This window comes from Acanthaster planci, linkage group LG12, assembly GCF_054643075.1.
Source record: "Acanthaster planci isolate LZ-2023a linkage group LG12, COTS_SCS, whole genome shotgun sequence".
In the NCBI taxonomy this organism is placed as follows: Eukaryota; Metazoa; Echinodermata; class Asteroidea; order Valvatida; family Acanthasteridae; genus Acanthaster; species Acanthaster planci.
Window position 1 is genome coordinate 14,339,877 of NC_141788.1, and position 17,047 is coordinate 14,356,923.

Here is a 17,047-nt window from a genome sequence, read left to right on the forward strand (position 1 = left end):
GTCGTTCTTTTTTATAATTATTTATATAAATGAAAAATATCTACACGGTTTATTTATTTTATTAATGAAAAATGAAGAACTCTGTACAGGTTGGGGAGCAATAATGTAGCACGAGGATAAAATACGAATCAGACGGCTATTTTATATACGTAAGAATAGGTAACGTAGCTTGATATCTGTCAAATAGTTCACAACTACCAGCAAAACATTCAAGATGGCGGAAATTCTGGGCGAGACCATCCTTCAACGTTTAGAAAAAGATGGACAGATTTCGACGGATGCTTTGGCTAAATCACTACAAAAAGACCATCAGCAAATTGTCGGAGCTGTGAAAAGCTTGCAGTCGCTAGGAAATGTAATTTTAATTCGTTAATCGGTATAAGGCTAGCTCTGTCTTTCTTATAGGCACACGTGCGCTTGCATTGAATGTGTATGGATTGCGTCAGCTAGTGAGCTACGCATAATCTCTTAGCACTGCTGGTGTGTCAATTTAATTAATGCATGGGATTGTATAGGGCGGCGCGGCGCATGACAGGGATAGCCATTATCCAGTCCTGTCTCTTGTGACTGCGGCTTCGAATTTTGATCAAAAGAGGCAGTGGTAAAAGCCGTGTACAAGCTTGTGCATGCCGTAGTCTCATGTCACATAAGCCTTATTGCATGTATTGTGATACCACATAAATGATTTTGCTCAATGGTAGAAAGGCATTATGGGAAGGAAAAAGAGCAAACATGGCCCCTTTTTCCTTCCCACAGTGCCTTTCTACCAATGTGCAAAATTACCCATGCGTTATCAGCAGTAAGGCTTATGTGAGTCTACAGCATGCAAATTACCACACAAACTTGTGTGTTCATTCGAAGGGAGCTTGTAATGAGTGGTGTGTGGACGTGTATGACAAAGTCACTTACATTACAAACCGGATGGGGAAATGCACACAAATAAAGGCTGGGCCTGTGTTCCAGCAAGCCCCATGATAATGCTGGACGTGTGGAGTCATCCATGCAATGTCACTAATATGTCAGGGCTCAAAATTGGGCCAATCATCACGGGAGCAAGTAGTTGCTCCCTAGACAGTTGAACTTGTGACTTTACGGGAGCAATTTTATTCCATTTATTCAAAGTCCTGTCAACCAAGGCCAAGGGATTAACCACTTCCTGCCGGGCGACCCTTTTTCGAGTACATACGCTTTATATACCGAGCCGGGGAGCCCAGAACTGGGACAAAAGAGTTGGGCCTTGTAACAAAAGACCGTGCTCAGCACAAAAGACTGAGCTGCTGGGCATTACCAACATTTTTTCGCTCTCAATAGTGGAGAAAATCCAGCCTTGTTTTGAAACAGTATACCACCGGGGACAAAAGCTCTCCACCACCGCAGCAATAAGCCACAAAGTACCGCTGCATGCTAATCTGGCCCCTATTGAAAAGAGGTCTGCAGTGCACTGTGCCCGTTTCAGGAACAATAGAATCTTACGTAACACTGCACAAACTGGGCTCTTTTTCCAAGGCTGCAGGCCTGGCTGAAATATTCAGGAGTCAATGAATTTTACCTGTCAGCTTTAGAATAGTGCCCAAAGAGTCCTTCATTTTGGTATAAACGGCTATTAAATGAATTGATGAATTTTTGAAGAACTTTGAAAACGTACAAATTACTAGTTGTAGTAAAATGTAGTATTCAGCCCTGTCGCTTGTAAGAGGACATGACCTTATTGTTCTGTAAAGCCAAAAGATATAATAGATAAGACAATGTACCATACAGTGCTTTGGCATGATGAATGCATGGCTTTATTGTTCTCTATACAAGTAACAATGGAGGGTGCCCGAGCCAGAAGTAGTAATTTGTAGCGCTAGGTCCTTCAGGCTCAGACTATTACTAAATATTTTGTAGTACTGAGCAGCGTAAGCCAAACAATATGCTTGGCGGTGAGGGTTAAAATCCAGTGAAATGGAACTCTTTCCTTGTAAACTGAAGAATCACTGTGGAGGAATATATTTTCTTTCTGTTCTTTTAACTGATATAACTTTTTTCATCCAAAGAGAATTATGGAATATTTATGTCTTAACTTTCATCAATACATTTCATTTCCTCCTCCAAACAGAAACGTTAGTTTTGTTACAAGTGTCCATCTTTACACCTGTGCTTGTAAGAATTTTCTTCCATCTGTTTTTGTGGTTAAGGTGTCCTACACCCAACAAGTGTAGCTTTTTCTAGGTCCCATCTGCTTCAGCACTTCTTACTCGCTTTGAATCTTCACCCTATCTCAACTGCTGTGCCTGTACCAGGGGCACACTTGCAATAGCATTCATGAAGGCTTTTAAAATCTCTTGTAATTATGCATGGATGGACAACAAATGAAAGTGTACTTCACTAGTTTAAAGGTATTCCTTGTTTTGTGTGTCTGTTACAGGTGATTGAAACGAAGCAACAAACCAGTAAATACTGGGAGTTGACTCTCGAAGGGAAGGCCATCATCAGATCAGGGAGCCATGAGGCCTTGGTGTTCCAGGCAGTACCACAAGAGGGCGGTATACCACAGGCTGAACTCATGGTAATGACTTGCAGCTAAAACACATTCATTCGCAGCCAAGAATGTGTGTTGCAGACTGTTTTCAGTAACCTCTATGCAGCTTGTACACTAGCTCAATGGTGTCTGGTATCCAACTTATTGTATATAAGACGATTGAAAATTATTCTATTACGTCAATTTAACCCTACATGGCCCATCCCCTTTAAACACTACCCTGGTGTAACACTGTGAACGATAAGTCTTGTGCTATAATGCAAATTTTCACTAATCACTACCCAAAGCACCATTTCCCCACTAAATAATACCAGATTCTAGGCCCTGCACTTCTCTATTTTAAATTTTCCTCAATATTGTACTTGCATTACATGTATGTGACAACGTCAAAATTTATGCAGACGTTAGTAATATGCAATCCATGAGCTTTCCTTCTCTAGTGTAATGCGAGTTCATGAATGTACAACTTCCAACAAGCACCACCAACTCCATTACAGAATGCGGCAGAAGTCCTGCATTGTATTCATTTCGCCTGACATGTGCATATATGATGACATCACCACAAAACACAAGTACTCCTGCAGTCAATGTCAAGTGGCAATTGCAGAGGTCCTGTCAACGTTTCCATTAGATTTCATTCGCTGTTTCTTTGTTCTCTTTCTAGAAAACTGTTGCAAATGCAAAGATTGGTTTCAGCAAAGCCATGTCGGCAGGATGGTTAGAGATCAACAAAGCAGCTGAAGGAGGCCCTCGAGTTATGAGAAAGGTCAGGGGTCGTGCTGCACTTGAAAAGGATTTTTGTACATGCTCGCTATGTAATGATTCATAAATTTGTTGGGTTAAGTTGGCACCCAAGTTTTCTGACTTCGAAATTGTTTGCTACATCACAGGTGTCCAGCATTGTTGATAAGGTCAGAGGTCAGCTCGAGAAAGTCCTCGCTGGGGAGATTGGCTCCCTAACGGACAAGGAGAAAGGAGAGCTGAAGAAAAGAAAACTCATCCAAGAAGTGTGAGTCTTTCTACCCTCAGTGCCACTGCGCACAAATGTAGGGACAGTTTAATAGAGAATTACTGGAGCGAAGGAAACGGAAAAAAACAATTCCAAAAACATCTCAGAAATATTATTTGGAATCCTGTCAGTCTGCACCTGTTCTGTCCGAGCTGAGTGATAAACGTTTTGGACAAAACAGACTCTTCAAGAACGCTAAGTCTGCAAGAAGATTCCCTTCTGGTCCCGTACGTAATGCCATGGTTTCTTCAATTACACCGTCATCACAAAGATTAGTAATACAAAAAGTCTTGTTGGCACTCTCAATCCAGATGCCCAAGAGCAGAATGAAAATCTTGGAAATCTATGTATGTGTTTGAGGGTAAAACGTTGGTTACATGCAGGACATGGCAAGCAGGAAATAGGGGACTTGCTCAGAAACAAATTTTAAATTGTGGTTTTTATGCAATCGACTACATGTATGAAGAAAACAAGTTCTATACGATGCATATTTGTTTTAGTTTTCTAAAAGAACTTCCTTTATAAACATATTGCATTATTTCATCGCTGTTACAAGCAGTTTTGAGAACAGAGTATTGGAATGTTTTCCAAATTTGATGTTCCTGAAATCCAGAGGTAATCAAAGTCAGTCGTTGTCCTTTGAAATATTTTAGGGTTTTGTAGACATTGCCAATAGATGCAAGGTCTTTAACCAGAGCAGGTCAAAATGTTAGTAACTTTGCAGAAACATACAATTTGTCTTTTCTACTCCATTTGATGTAAGAGTGTTTTTTTTTTCAGGACACTGAATACCTTCTTGGTCATGAAAGGCTCTGAGTTCAGTACATCTGTCAGCAAGCCTGAAACAGACCTAACACCAGAGATGCTTGCCAGGTAAGAGGGAGTGTGATTACTGCAAATTGGAGAATGCCACCCAAATCTCATGTTTTATCAATCAGGAACACCAAACTATAAAATAGAATGAAAGTATTTTCGTTGCATTTTGTTGGAAAGTGGATTAGGAAACACTTCTGTCTGCTCACATGGCAGTTTGTAGTACAGGCAGCTGTCGGGAACCAGTGAAGCCTTCAAACTTTGTTGGAGGTCCCCGGATATTGATGTGGACTTGTCTTTATGACGACAGACAAGTTCTTGTTTTTAGGCCTCTGGACACTTACAAATTGTTTTGTTCATAGATTTGAATTTTCTTTTTTTGGGGGGGGGTAATCTCTAATGTGTATGTTGCAGTGGTTCTTGGAAGGATCACAAGTTTAAGGAGTACAACTTTGATGCGCTTGGGGTCATGCCAGCCTGCGGTCACCTGCACCCCTTGCTCAAAGTTAGGGCTCAGTTCCGACAGATCTTCCTGGAGATGGGGTAAGCACTGGTTGCTTAGGGCCTACCATTTCGATATGAGAACTTGGTTCAATGGTGTTCAAGGCATTAAAAGTAGAAATGTGTCTGCCCAGCTCAAATGCACTTGTGCACCCCCTTTTCGGCCTCAGCTTGTGTCATTATGTGGTGAAAGGGCTCTTGCTATCCAAATCATTTGTGGATTAATGCACCATGGCGATGTTTACAAACAGGCACAAATAGTGTAAAGAATTTATAAGATATGTGTAAAGATGGCCCGTGGAATGTTGATTAACAGTGTGGTCGTTCCTTCCCCAATGCAAGTTACCATCAGTGTAAGCTACTGCATAAGGCCTGAGCTGTTTGAATAATTGAATAGTCAATCTTCATTATGTTTGAATATTCAAATCTCACAAGATATACCTTTTTTTTTGTGGGGGTCTATCTCTGAGTTCCAGAGCAGGGGCGGTCCCCTTGTTAAAGGAGGATGCTGGGGGGTCCAACATACAGTGTATGTTTGGCTTAATTGATGATTTATTGCTTTAGTGTCAGCGAGATCACACACCAAAAGAGTGTGGAAATGTTGGACAGAAAAATAATCATTTGGCCTTATTGTTAGACGTATACTTTAGGTGCATTTAAATAGTTGTAAGACTTTGATTTGTGATTTTACAGAGCAATTTTATAATCAAATAATTGAATTTTTCCAACTTTATTTTATTGGGATTTACTTTCAATTATTTGATATAGAAAATATTTGAATATTAATGATTGACTAATCAATATTCAATTATTCAAATATTCAGCACAGCCGTGTGCTGTATGTGATGTAACATCTTCATTTTTTTAAAACTTGTATTGACAGCTTCACTGAAATGCCAACCAACAACTTCATAGAGAGTTCCTTCTGGAATTTTGACGCCCTGTTCCAGCCCCAGCAGCACCCTGCCAGGGACATCCAAGACACTTTCTTCATCAAAGGTGGCCCCCCCCCTTGCTGTTCAAATTTTGTACAGTAGTGAGCTTTTTCGCGTAGTCTGTGAGCTTCGATGTACTTTTTAGTTTGTGACACAAAGTGTCAGATAAATTGTGGTTTTTAAACTTACAAGTTTAAATGCTCTTTTATTTTGTCGGAGTACAAATTAATCTCAGCTCCTGGTTTTTGTTTGTTGCAGATCCCCAATACGCACATGAATTTCCTATGGATTACTTAGAAAGGGTCAAAACGGTTCACTCTGTTGGTGGCTATGGGTCACAAGGGTGAGTATCTACTCATGGTGATATCCATGGTGATAGGTGACAGGTAGTCTGTTATCAGTCACCAGTCAGTCACGCGTATAGTGGGATTTACTGTGACAAACGAATGGCTTTTGTAACTTGTTGTTACTTGTTGTAACTTTGTTGACTTGGATGACTTGTGATGTGATGTATAAGAGCTCTGTCTGAAGTGTGATAGTTCCCTCTACATTGGTCCATTCACACTTTGATCCCCCAGTAGTCAGGAGTTCTTGTAGGGTCCAGTGAAAAACGTCACCCCACAAAGTGTTCACTGCCTGTATGGTCAGCAAGACTGATCAGCAGTGGTATGCATGTACAATATCAACAGGTACAAGACAAACTGGAAGATCGAGGAAGCCAAGAAGAACATCTTGAGGACACATACGACAGCCGTCAGTACCAGAATGTTATACCAGTTGGCCCAGGAGGTACGTTAATCTAGTTCAGTACAGCTGGCGATGCGGAGTGCACTCAACGGTCACCACAACTAGTCAGCAAACATTCATTTCCAAAACTTCCTTCGTTCCATTGGCGCGTGCAAGGTCCTTATGGACAGTGTAACTGTCTGACTAGCTTCAGACAGTGTTTATATGAACTCGCTCTTGTTTGTATTCGTTTGCAACTCAGCAGAAAAAGGAATTGCAGCACTGTCTGACTCAGTGACATAATCATACATTTTCTTGCTTGAAGACCACCATTTCTGTAAATCATAAACTACGATGCTTTCTATCGTGGGCGTGAAGAATGGTTGGAAAGGGGACAAAATGGAATAGAGACAGGAGGAATGACTGCTTTTGTTGGCAATCAGCTCTTGGCATGGAATCGCCATTTGGAATAATTATTGAGGCAACACAGGCAATACCAGGCCTGCCAGTTTAACCTCTCTCTCATGTTAAAAGCAAAAGAGTAATTCTCACATTTGGCGTGCTTTTCAGGAAAAGTTCCGGCCGGTGAAGTACTTCTCCATCGACCGAGTGTTCCGCAATGAGACACTGGACGCCACGCATCTGGCCGAATTCCATCAAATAGAGGGTGTCATTGCCGACTACAATTTGACCCTGGCTGACCTCATTGGAGTCTTGCACGCATTCTTCAAAAAGCTTGGTGAGTTTTAGTGGACCAATGGTGAGTTAATACAAACCAGTTCTGGAACTTTGCCTAGGGAATTAAATATGTGCTTGACCGGTCTTGCAGCTGGGCATTAGTCGTGTCCATTCTCCTGAGCTGGTCTTAAGACCAGCCAAGCATATATTTATTCCCTTTCATAAATACATTTTTTAATCAGAGTCAAAAAAAGTCAGTATATGATGGATTTCCGACGCTTTGTTCTAGGATTTTACTTTCATTTTTCCGAACACCCCCATCCATTTTATGGTATATTCCTTGTGCAAATTGTCCAGATGAATCTCCATATATGGACTTGGCGCGCGCGTGGCACGTTCTACATGTGCGTCGCATGCAGACTCTTGACCGATAGGGATGTATTGAACTGTCTTGTATCCAGGTGCCAGAGTGTTTTTTTACGACGTGGCATTATCGCATCTCAGCGGCATTATCAAATGTCAATACACGGTCAAGTTGCATAGGGAGACTGAGGTATTTGTGAATTCATTTTAATGTGAGAGTGGACCCTTGCCCCACAAGACACCACATGTCACAACACTCTGCCTATCATTTGCCATTTACACCCCAAATCACATCACTGTGAAGCCAGAAACCTTGATGCCACTTTACACTACAAGTTATATTAAGTCCACATGAAACATTATCATAGGATCAGTAGGGTGCAGGGTATGGTGGTGGCAGAACTGTTAAAATGATACCTCAGTGGTTGTGATATAAATGATTTCACCAAGTTGTCAACATCAGATAGCATGGTTGATTTAGCCAAAACAGATATGAAAATGAGATGATTTGTGTTCAAATTTGCCTCTAAGTGAAAGCAGTTTATATGAGATATAAACCACTAACAGCTAAGGCGTGCGTCTTGTCCATCAGGAATTGAGAAGTTGCGTTTCAAGCCAGCCTACAATCCTTACACCGAGCCCAGCATGGAGGTGTTCAGCTACCACGAGGGTCTGAAGAAGTGGGTGGAGGTAGGCAACTCGGGCGTATTCCGGCCCGAGATGCTGCTGCCCATGGGTCTGCCCGAGGATGTGGTGGTCATCGCCTGGGGCCTCTCCCTAGAAAGGTGAGCAGTACATCTCAATTTTCAACCAAAACGATATCTCATTGGGAATGAGCGAGTAGCTGTCATTTCATGTGAATTTCCATTTCATTTTTGACGTCAACTTCACCACAAGGGAATCAGATTGGTTTTTTGCATGAAGTGCTACCATTTTGTCAGGACAAATAAGGACAATGGTGGGAGAGCATATGAAGTCTGACTATACTTTCACCCTCTGGTACCCGAAGGTCAAAGGTCAAGGTGTCAAAGCTAAAAAAATGTTCGGCTATTAAAAGTATGTGTATTATTTCAGTTGTGTTTGTTTCTTTTCTAATGCCAGTGTACATGGTACTCTTGCACTTCAAAATTATCTCTTTCGGTGCTCAATGTTAATTCAACCTTGTAAATTTGAATGCTACGGTTTGAATCATCGTGGAAGTTTGACATGGCCTCAGTAGGCCTCACACCCAAGTTGTTTGTGTCTTGTGTTCACCAGGCCCACGATGATCAAATACGGCATAGACAACATCCGAGAGCTGTTTGGCCCACGAGTCAACCTGCAGATGGTCTACGACAACCCTATATGTCGCCTTGACAAATGAAGGGCACGTTGCAATTATTTCCTGAAGCAAAATATTCTCATGGTATATTTACTTAGTATGCAATGTGGATAACAAGATGTAGTGGTTTCTATCGGGAATGTCGGACCGATTCCAGCGAGAGTCAAAGGCCGTGACACTTTTCAAAGAAGGCTTACTGGCATCAACAGTAATATTTTTGTTTTAAGTTTAATTTTGGTCATCTTCTACACACAAGTTGCCAAAGTACGCTGGTACCTCTCAGTACTTGTGTATGATCACTGTGACAAAGAAACAAAGCAAATGAGTGAATTTGTAGCAAGATTAATTGCACATTTATTTGCAAAACCGACACCGGATAACCAAAAGATGAATAAACTTCACTTGGCTACTGTTAGTTTACACAGTAATTTTACAGTTCCCTTAACAGGCAGAAAAAAACTTTTTTTGTAAATACCACTTTTAACAAGGGCGGAAAAATGTTAAGGGAGAACAGGTCCAGGAAGGAAAGATTTTGATAGAACAGATTCGACACAGGGATTATGCTTGTAAAAGGCATCACAATTTTCAACGGGATGTGCACAAATATATTAAAGGAACATGTCTTGGATACTTTGATCAGGGGCAACAATATGATAATGCATTATTACCATAGAAGCCCACAGACTTTGTAACACAAAACTTAGAAGCTGACTCAATAGATACACAAGTCTTCGTACGAAGCCTATTCGATTGGAAATAACATTGGGAAAAAATGAAATGCAAATGATCCCTTCAAGTTGAAAGTTATTAGGCAACATATTACCCTATAGTCATATAACTGACACATTACGACTATATAAGGCTCACTGATGGCAATTCGTGTAATAAGCAGCTCTGATCATCAAGACAGTTTGTAACTGGTTTACAATGTCAACCCTAGCAGTAGATACGGCTGATGTTGAATTATGTGAGGTGAAGTTATATTAACGTATTGATAAGCTTCAGCCACCCAGCTCGTGTGACGCCATTGGGCAATGCAGTTCACTGCGAATGTGCTTGATCATTTCCGTACACTGAAATTCACGTTTGACCAAATGTGCTAGCAAAACATTACAAACCAGACGCACTTTGCATATTTTACCACAGGGCACTGTTGGGATAAATCAGGTTGCAGTTAACACACTTTAAGACAAAGAGAACAGCTGCGTCTTACCCACAGCTGAATATGTGTAGCATGTTTTTGAGCTGCATGCCGTACGAACAGGGTTGTCAATTTCTGTGAAGTATCGACCATTCAGTGTTACGAAAATGAGGGGTCGAATAAATGTACTTGTAAACAAAAAGGCAACTTTGGTAGTCAGGACTGTTCTTGAACCCAACAAAAAGCATTTCAGAGTCCTGTTGAATAATGAACACTACATGTATGCCGCTGCTAAAATGGTACAAATTCTTGTACTATCTTTCTGCGAAACATGTATGTGTACATGCCTGTTGAACTCAACTCCTGGCTTCTTGTTTTGGTTGGGCCACAACTGGCTTTAGAAATTGGAAGACTTCCCCCCCCCAAAAAAAAAGTTGACCAGAATGAGCAAAATTTCTCACTAGTGAGCATCAAACAAACATCGCTACGATCCCATTACCCAGTGTATGCAGCCCCAACAATAAATAATCCAAAAAATTGAGTATGAAATAATTTACAAAAGCGAGCAGCACTTAACATGCACCATGACAGTCTATTAAAACAAGAATATGCGCCTTGAATGATGCTGTACATTATGAATATGCATGAGAGGGTAGCGACAGTGCCGTCCAGTCGACACTTGGCTTTCAGAATGCAACACGCGATAGAGGTGACATCATATGTCGGATCTATATAGGGGTCTTTGAAATTTACCAGAGTTGTGATGGATTTTGGAACTTCAGTGTTCAGGTTGGCTTTGGAGACGCTGAGATTGGCATCTGCGTTGGGGCGTGCGTCACTGTCGCTCTGTGAACAGTTGCTGTGGCATTTGGTGCAGGGGTAGACACCAAGTCCACAGCATGAGTAGCAAACTCAAAGAAGTACAGCTGCAAAAGCCAAATAGAAAATACGATCGTGATTAAATTTGCACCACGTTTTAAGAAATGCTAGTTAAACGATGCCGACAACAGGACCACTTCAGCCCTTTCAATCCCTGAAAAAAAAGCTTATCCTTGTGAATGATATTTGAAGGACCCTCAGGGAAGCACTACTAATGTACAGTTACTTCTTAGCGTTGCCTCTCCTCGGCAGACACAATCTCTATAGCAATAAAAAAATTACAGACGGGTTTGGGCGCCTTGTGTTCTTTATTACACCATTTTGAGTAACGTGCAATTACCTTGAATCCGACTGCCAAGGCAGCATGGAGCAGGAACACCAGGATCATGGCCGGCACACCCATCTTGATGTCCTCCCCCTTGACCGCCGGCCAGAGAGACATCAGCAGGACGGTGCTGGACAAAGCCAGGGCCACGCCCACCAATACCCATCGCAGCCAGTCATAGTTGATGGACCACAACAGCTGTCAAGAAGGAAAAACCAAACTGAAGAGTAACAGCTAGAACCAAATAACCAGTTATTACATTTAATCACAGGTGACTCCAGAGTCACCTTTGGGTCAGTAGGCATGAAAGGGATCTTACGCACTAAATATCAATAGGAACCTTCAACATTTTTACCCTAAAAATATATATTTTCTTCAGGAGTGATAAATTAAACAAAGCTCAGTTTGTTTGTTTTTTTGACGCAGACAAAAACAGAATTACAGAAAATATGGTCTTAACCACTTCCTGCTGGCAAGTTTTTGATGTTCAGGCTGCTGGGCTGGGCGCTTTTTCATTTTTTTCCATTTTCAAAATTCTTCAAAAATTCATATCTTCATTCACTGCATGCGTACACCCAAAAGAATGACTGTCCTGTGTCGACTCTAATCTGACAGGCAACCTCCATTGATGCATGAGCATTACAGCCACGCATGCTGCCAATTAAAGAGCCCCCATTATGTGGTGTCGCATAATTTCCTCTTTGTTTCGGGAATTAGCCCAGTGCATTGCTATGCTGGACGGCCGGTGTTGCTATGCAGAGCACATGGGCCATGAGACTGAACCGGGCCATTCAACAGGCACACGGGCACAGTGAATGCTGCACAATGTGGCCAGATTCCACGAGCGCTCATAAGTATTGTATTGCTAATCGCTGGAGCACGAACTTTTGTCCACGCTGCAAATCCACTGGCGCAGGCAGTGGCAAACAATGATCCTGTTTCAAAACAATGACAGATTATTTAAATATAAATATATGTGGGGTAAGGGCAAAAGCCGTATTTCAATGACAGATTACCTCTGCTAACGGCCAGCACTCTGCACTGACAGTGTGCAAACATTCACCGCCAAGTCCCAGCAGCTCGGTCTTTTGTTTCCAAGTAAATAAAGACCAAGTTTTCTGGTCCAGTGAACCCACTGTTGCAAATCAATGATGGAATTACCTTCTCTGATGGCCCAAGCATTTTACTGACAGCAAGTAAACTTTTCTAAAAATGCCCAGCAAATTTATTTATTTTTTTAAGAAAGCTCCGATTTCAGGCACCCCGGTCTCGTGGGCCACGCACTGTGTCTCCAATACTGGGTACCCCGATGTGAAGTGGTCAAATATCATTCTGTTGGTTCAAATCATATCAGGTCTGTCTTGAAAAAGAAACTTGGACAATGCTTTTTAGATTGTCAAATTGCCAAACAGGAAATATAACGATTTTTCAGCAGGGCAGTATATTTTAGGTGGTTTCCCCCTCCCAAAATTCCTTTGTGGGTAACACTTCAGGGGATGCCATGGAGATGGATCATTCATGAGTGGCAAATGTTGCGAGGGATGCTCTAATATGGACCTACCGAAATTGGAATGTAGATCGTGAAAGAGTAACCGTAGAGACAGGCCAACTCAAGAAACGTGTACCCTGCATGGTTGCCACGCCAGTGTAGGAATGCATAGAAGGCAGCGGGAACCAGCCAAGCGTACAGAAAGATCACCACACCGGCTGTGGTCACTGTAATATATGAGAAAGCAAGTCAATAGTTATTACTTATATTCATAAATATCATGGAGAGGCTCTCTCCAACTATGCCCAGAGCTGTTGAAGCCCGAAAGTCATGGCATGTATATGTATGCATTGCTTGGAGACAAGTACCGTGCTAATTATTGCTAGGCGCAGAATTTTCTGTTGAGAAAGATTTTCTGCAAAGCAGCTCTACGAGTTCTCTTCCTCTAGCGCCTTGGAGTCGTTATTAGACTTGTGTCATTGCAGCAAACCCTAACGGACTAAAACCACCGAAACATATTACAACACTGACACAATAACAAAAGTAATTAATCAAAATGAACCATTTTGTTAAACACAAACTGTCTCATCCGTTATGAAAAACATATGCCTGTACATAAAAGCATGGACTCAACTATGCACTTTTCAATATACCTAACCTAAAAAGGATGTCAGATGGTGTTCACACACTGGAGAAGAGTATAAAATTACACAGAGAGTGCAATCTACAAAATACAGACAACTAAGGGGGGACCACTCCGATACTAAATGAAAGCTTACCATTAGAGAAATGTGCATGCCATGGGTAGGGTGCCTGGTTGCGGTGTGCGATGTAGTCGGCCATGTCTCCGCTGATCGCAATGGTGAAGACCAGCGTTGCACACACCCAGAAGGGACCTGACAATTTAAAGCAAGAAGAGAAAAATGGACTAGGGCTGAGCCAATCCCAAGAATTAAGTGGACGTACCAAATTCCCACAAAAGCAGAAACAAAATTTACATTCGACAATGAATATAAAACATTCTCTGCATTTTCTAATTTCAAACGTCACATTTTAAGTTCAGGGTCATATAATAGTGTTACTGTTTGATCCTACAGTTAAATGCCATCAGACAAATTATGTCATTAGCTATTTTCCAATGTAAAAAACAATGAGTCAGGGCTTTGTACTTACCATAGAGATCAGGGTTGGGTCTTATCTGTGTCTGCAGGTAGTTGGTCGTTGGTTTGGGCACAAAGGAACCCAGGAGTCTCCACAAAACCTGCGACGTATCAACGTCAAAGAACTGTTGGTAGTACTCAAAGGTCCAGAAGGAATGTTGTTTCTTCTGGCCAGAAAGGAGCTGAAAAGGAGGAAGAAAAAGAGAGAAAATTTAATTTAATGGTTCTCTTGGAGGCCTTTGGCCTCAGGTCTGTTGACTCATGAACATATAGGCTTGCGGGGTTGGGTACTGGTTACTTGTGACCTCAGGCAAGTCACTTTATTCCCACTTACCTGTCACCACTATGGAGTATAAATGGGCACAGTGTGCCTGCAGGGGGTAGAGATGGTTGTTGTGTTTGATTGGCTTGTTTATGCCAGAAATGGTAGCACCTAGCTGTACAACCCCCTTGAGGGAGCCAAGTTGGTTCATGGGCCCAGTGAGCAGGGACATTAATCATGATGTACATGTATGGTGTATTAATCAGGTTCCTGGCTAAGTGAACGTTGTAAGTTACTATCATTATTTTCTTCAGGCATCTTGCTGAGCCAAGCAGTTTTCAATGATAGTCGCTGGTGTGAGGTATATTAAATCCCATAGAAACTTACCACAAAAAGATTGTCTTTTTTCGCAGCTCTGAACAAAAGCAAAAGATAAAGTACAGAGAACTTCCTCTGGCAACAGACTGATGAATTAAATCACCAAGCCATCCTATGCCATTTTCAAGGGATATTTTGCAAGATGTATATAGGACAATATAGAACTTTGCATAAAATTTATTCTTGATTCCAATTTCTTTTTTTTAAATTTGAATTACACCAAATTCTACCTTACTACTTCTTGCCAATACTGATAAGTCTTTCAACATTTAAAGTTTTATTACAAGCAAAAGTTGAGCAAAAAAATACTGGCAGCTATCAAGGGTAAGAAGGGTATTCCAGCCTTTTGGAAGAGTTTCAACATGAAGTGAGAAGTTATGCAACAAGACAAATTGGCATTTGACCCTAGTTGACCCCTGACCTCTGTGTCGTCACCTTCCTCCTCATTGTCACTCGGGTGGTTGGTGAATGTGATAGTTTGTCCTTCCTCATCTCCAATGTCATCCAGCAACTGGGAATCTGTAAAATCTATAAAACATGCACACGCACAAAGCGAACAAAGACTAACTTTGGGCTGGAAAACTGCATGGATATTACGGGCAAAAGGCTACAATCTACATGTATTATCTCCTCTCACCGTAAAGACCAGGGTTTGTCTAAGTCCAGCTCTTACTTTCCTGTTTGAAAACTTTCCCTTACAGTAGTATCTGTTTTGTAGTAAATCAAATTCACATGCAAAGTTGACCTAAAAGTGTGAAAATTAAAGTGGACAAGTGTGGAAATCAAATTTACCATGGAATTTCAGGTCATCTGCTGTGTCTTGCGGTTTCTGAAAGGAAAAAAAGAGAGCATTTTGAGTTCAGAATTTCACCATGGGTGACACTGAGGCCCAAGACACACAGGAAGTGGAAGTACATGTATTTAGGTGGAAATCAATGACCAGTCCAACTCCAACGTCAAACATACAAGACCCACATGGTCACACTATGCTGTCAAGATACTGGACTCCTTCATATCCTTGGCCCCAACCCAAACGGCAAAAAACAAAAAAACAAGAGAAAATCTCTACCGCTGTCTGGTTCCCAGATCAAACAGACCCTGACTGTGTTTGGCATTGGTCAACGATCTGGAGTTAATCCCTGTAGTAAAGGAAAGGTCCAAATCAAACCACAATTTCACAGACTTCTACAATTTTACAAACTAGAAATTCCCCAAAGTAATACATCGGTGGCTTGATGGGGTGAGTGATCCATACACACAAAAGGGATTTCATAAAAGGCGTTTTTGCAGAGTCAGCACTTTTTGGATTGACCATGTGGGGCCAAGGATATGGAGGGAGTCCAGTAGACTGGCCCCCAGTCTGGGGCTAACATCAAATGTGCCTGAAATGTCACTATGTGCTATGGTTTATGAATATCTCCCACACTGTACCGAAAACGTTTCAGTTATTTTGATCATGTTGCTGGAAGAAATGAGGAAAACATGCATAAACAATATACAAAGTACAAATTGGATGGAGAGTTGCTCCTTTGCCCAGACATGAGTGTCATAAATGGAACAATCTCTGATCACGAGAATAAACCTTTTCAACGTTCGCAATGCATTGTGGGTTTGGACGACATACATGCAATGCATTTTATGCACAACCCTATGGGAGAAGTGTACCTGCAAAACATTAATCTGTTTCCATTTTATTTCACACTCCAATTCAAGCCACCCCCCTGACAAAGTGTTGCATTATTGATTTGGGACGAAGATATTCACAAACTTCGAAGTTAGCTTGGCAGAGAAGGAAAATTCAGAGAATTCCTTCTAACAACACCACTTTTTGTCATGGACCGTGCTTTGACTAATTTGTGAATATTAATGTTCTAGTATTGTCCAATCAAAATTACAACTTGCAGCTCATTCATCCCGCTTTGACCAGTCACGTTCATTTTCAGCCTGCAGAGTGACTGGTGCCCTTCAAAAAAGGAAATTGAGGGTGATTTGTTCTTACAAATATTTGGAAACGTATTTGGAAATGTTTCTTGTATAATCTGATGATAAATAGGCATGCATCTGTCATGTCTCCAAGTTGATGAGCAGATACATAAAAATTACTTAATAGAAAACTGTAACTTGATTTTTGACTGGTTCACTTCCCCCATAGGGTTGTGCATTGCTTGTTTGTCATCCACACCCATAATGCATTGCGAACGTCGAAAAGGTTTATTGAGACAATAATTACCCATGGAGGATAGGAAGGACATGAATTACCTTGCGCACGGTATCTGTATCGAGAATAATGTTTTCGTCAGCCATGACTCGAGTTAATCTTCACAGGCATTCAAAAAATAGGAAGGATGGAAGAAATTAAATTAAAGCACACTAAAGACAGATAGATGATAAGTCACCATAAAGAAAATGAATGAAAAACAGGACTTTGTGGCAGTTTTTTTCTAGGCTAGTTGTAGACTGCCGCGTTGGAAATTGTTCAATCAAAAAGCAGCGCCATTTTTGACCTTGTTCAACGTATGTAACACTTACCTAACCTCAATTTTAAG

At 41.3% G+C, this 17,047-nt stretch overlaps 2 protein-coding genes across 4 annotated transcripts; one reads left to right on the top strand and one right to left on the bottom strand.

Annotated features, from left to right (window-relative positions):
• The first annotated feature begins 179 nt into the window (after positions 1-179).
• On the top strand, positions 180-10,215 carry farsa (phenylalanyl-tRNA synthetase subunit alpha). The gene is made up of 12 exons (XM_022249826.2): positions 180-355; positions 2,408-2,548; positions 3,186-3,287; positions 3,412-3,530; positions 4,311-4,403; positions 4,758-4,886; positions 5,728-5,843; positions 6,038-6,122; positions 6,469-6,568; positions 7,076-7,244; positions 8,139-8,331; positions 8,804-10,215. The coding sequence occupies exons 1-12, from the start codon at positions 215-217 to the stop codon at positions 8,907-8,909; spliced, it is 1,494 nt and encodes a 497-aa protein (XP_022105518.2). The 5' UTR covers positions 180-214; the 3' UTR covers positions 8,910-10,215.
• On the bottom strand, positions 9,198-17,011 carry LOC110987253 (protein YIPF1-like). Of its 3 annotated transcripts, none has more exons than XM_022249829.2 (8): positions 16,761-17,011; positions 15,294-15,330; positions 14,923-15,020; positions 13,875-14,043; positions 13,481-13,597; positions 12,774-12,928; positions 11,228-11,410; positions 9,198-10,934 (listed from the first exon to the last, which is right to left on the bottom strand). In XM_022249829.2, the coding sequence occupies exons 1-8, from the start codon at positions 16,803-16,805 to the stop codon at positions 10,794-10,796; spliced, it is 945 nt and encodes a 314-aa protein (XP_022105521.1). In that variant the 5' UTR covers positions 16,806-17,011; the 3' UTR covers positions 9,198-10,793. The 3 variants fall into 3 exon arrangements, with proteins under 3 accessions (XP_022105521.1, XP_022105520.1, XP_087000699.1); XM_022249828.2 differs by having other exon boundaries at positions 14,923-15,029; positions 16,761-17,010; XM_087144573.1 differs by lacking the exon at positions 14,923-15,020.
• Between the last annotated feature and the right edge of the window lie 36 nt (positions 17,012-17,047).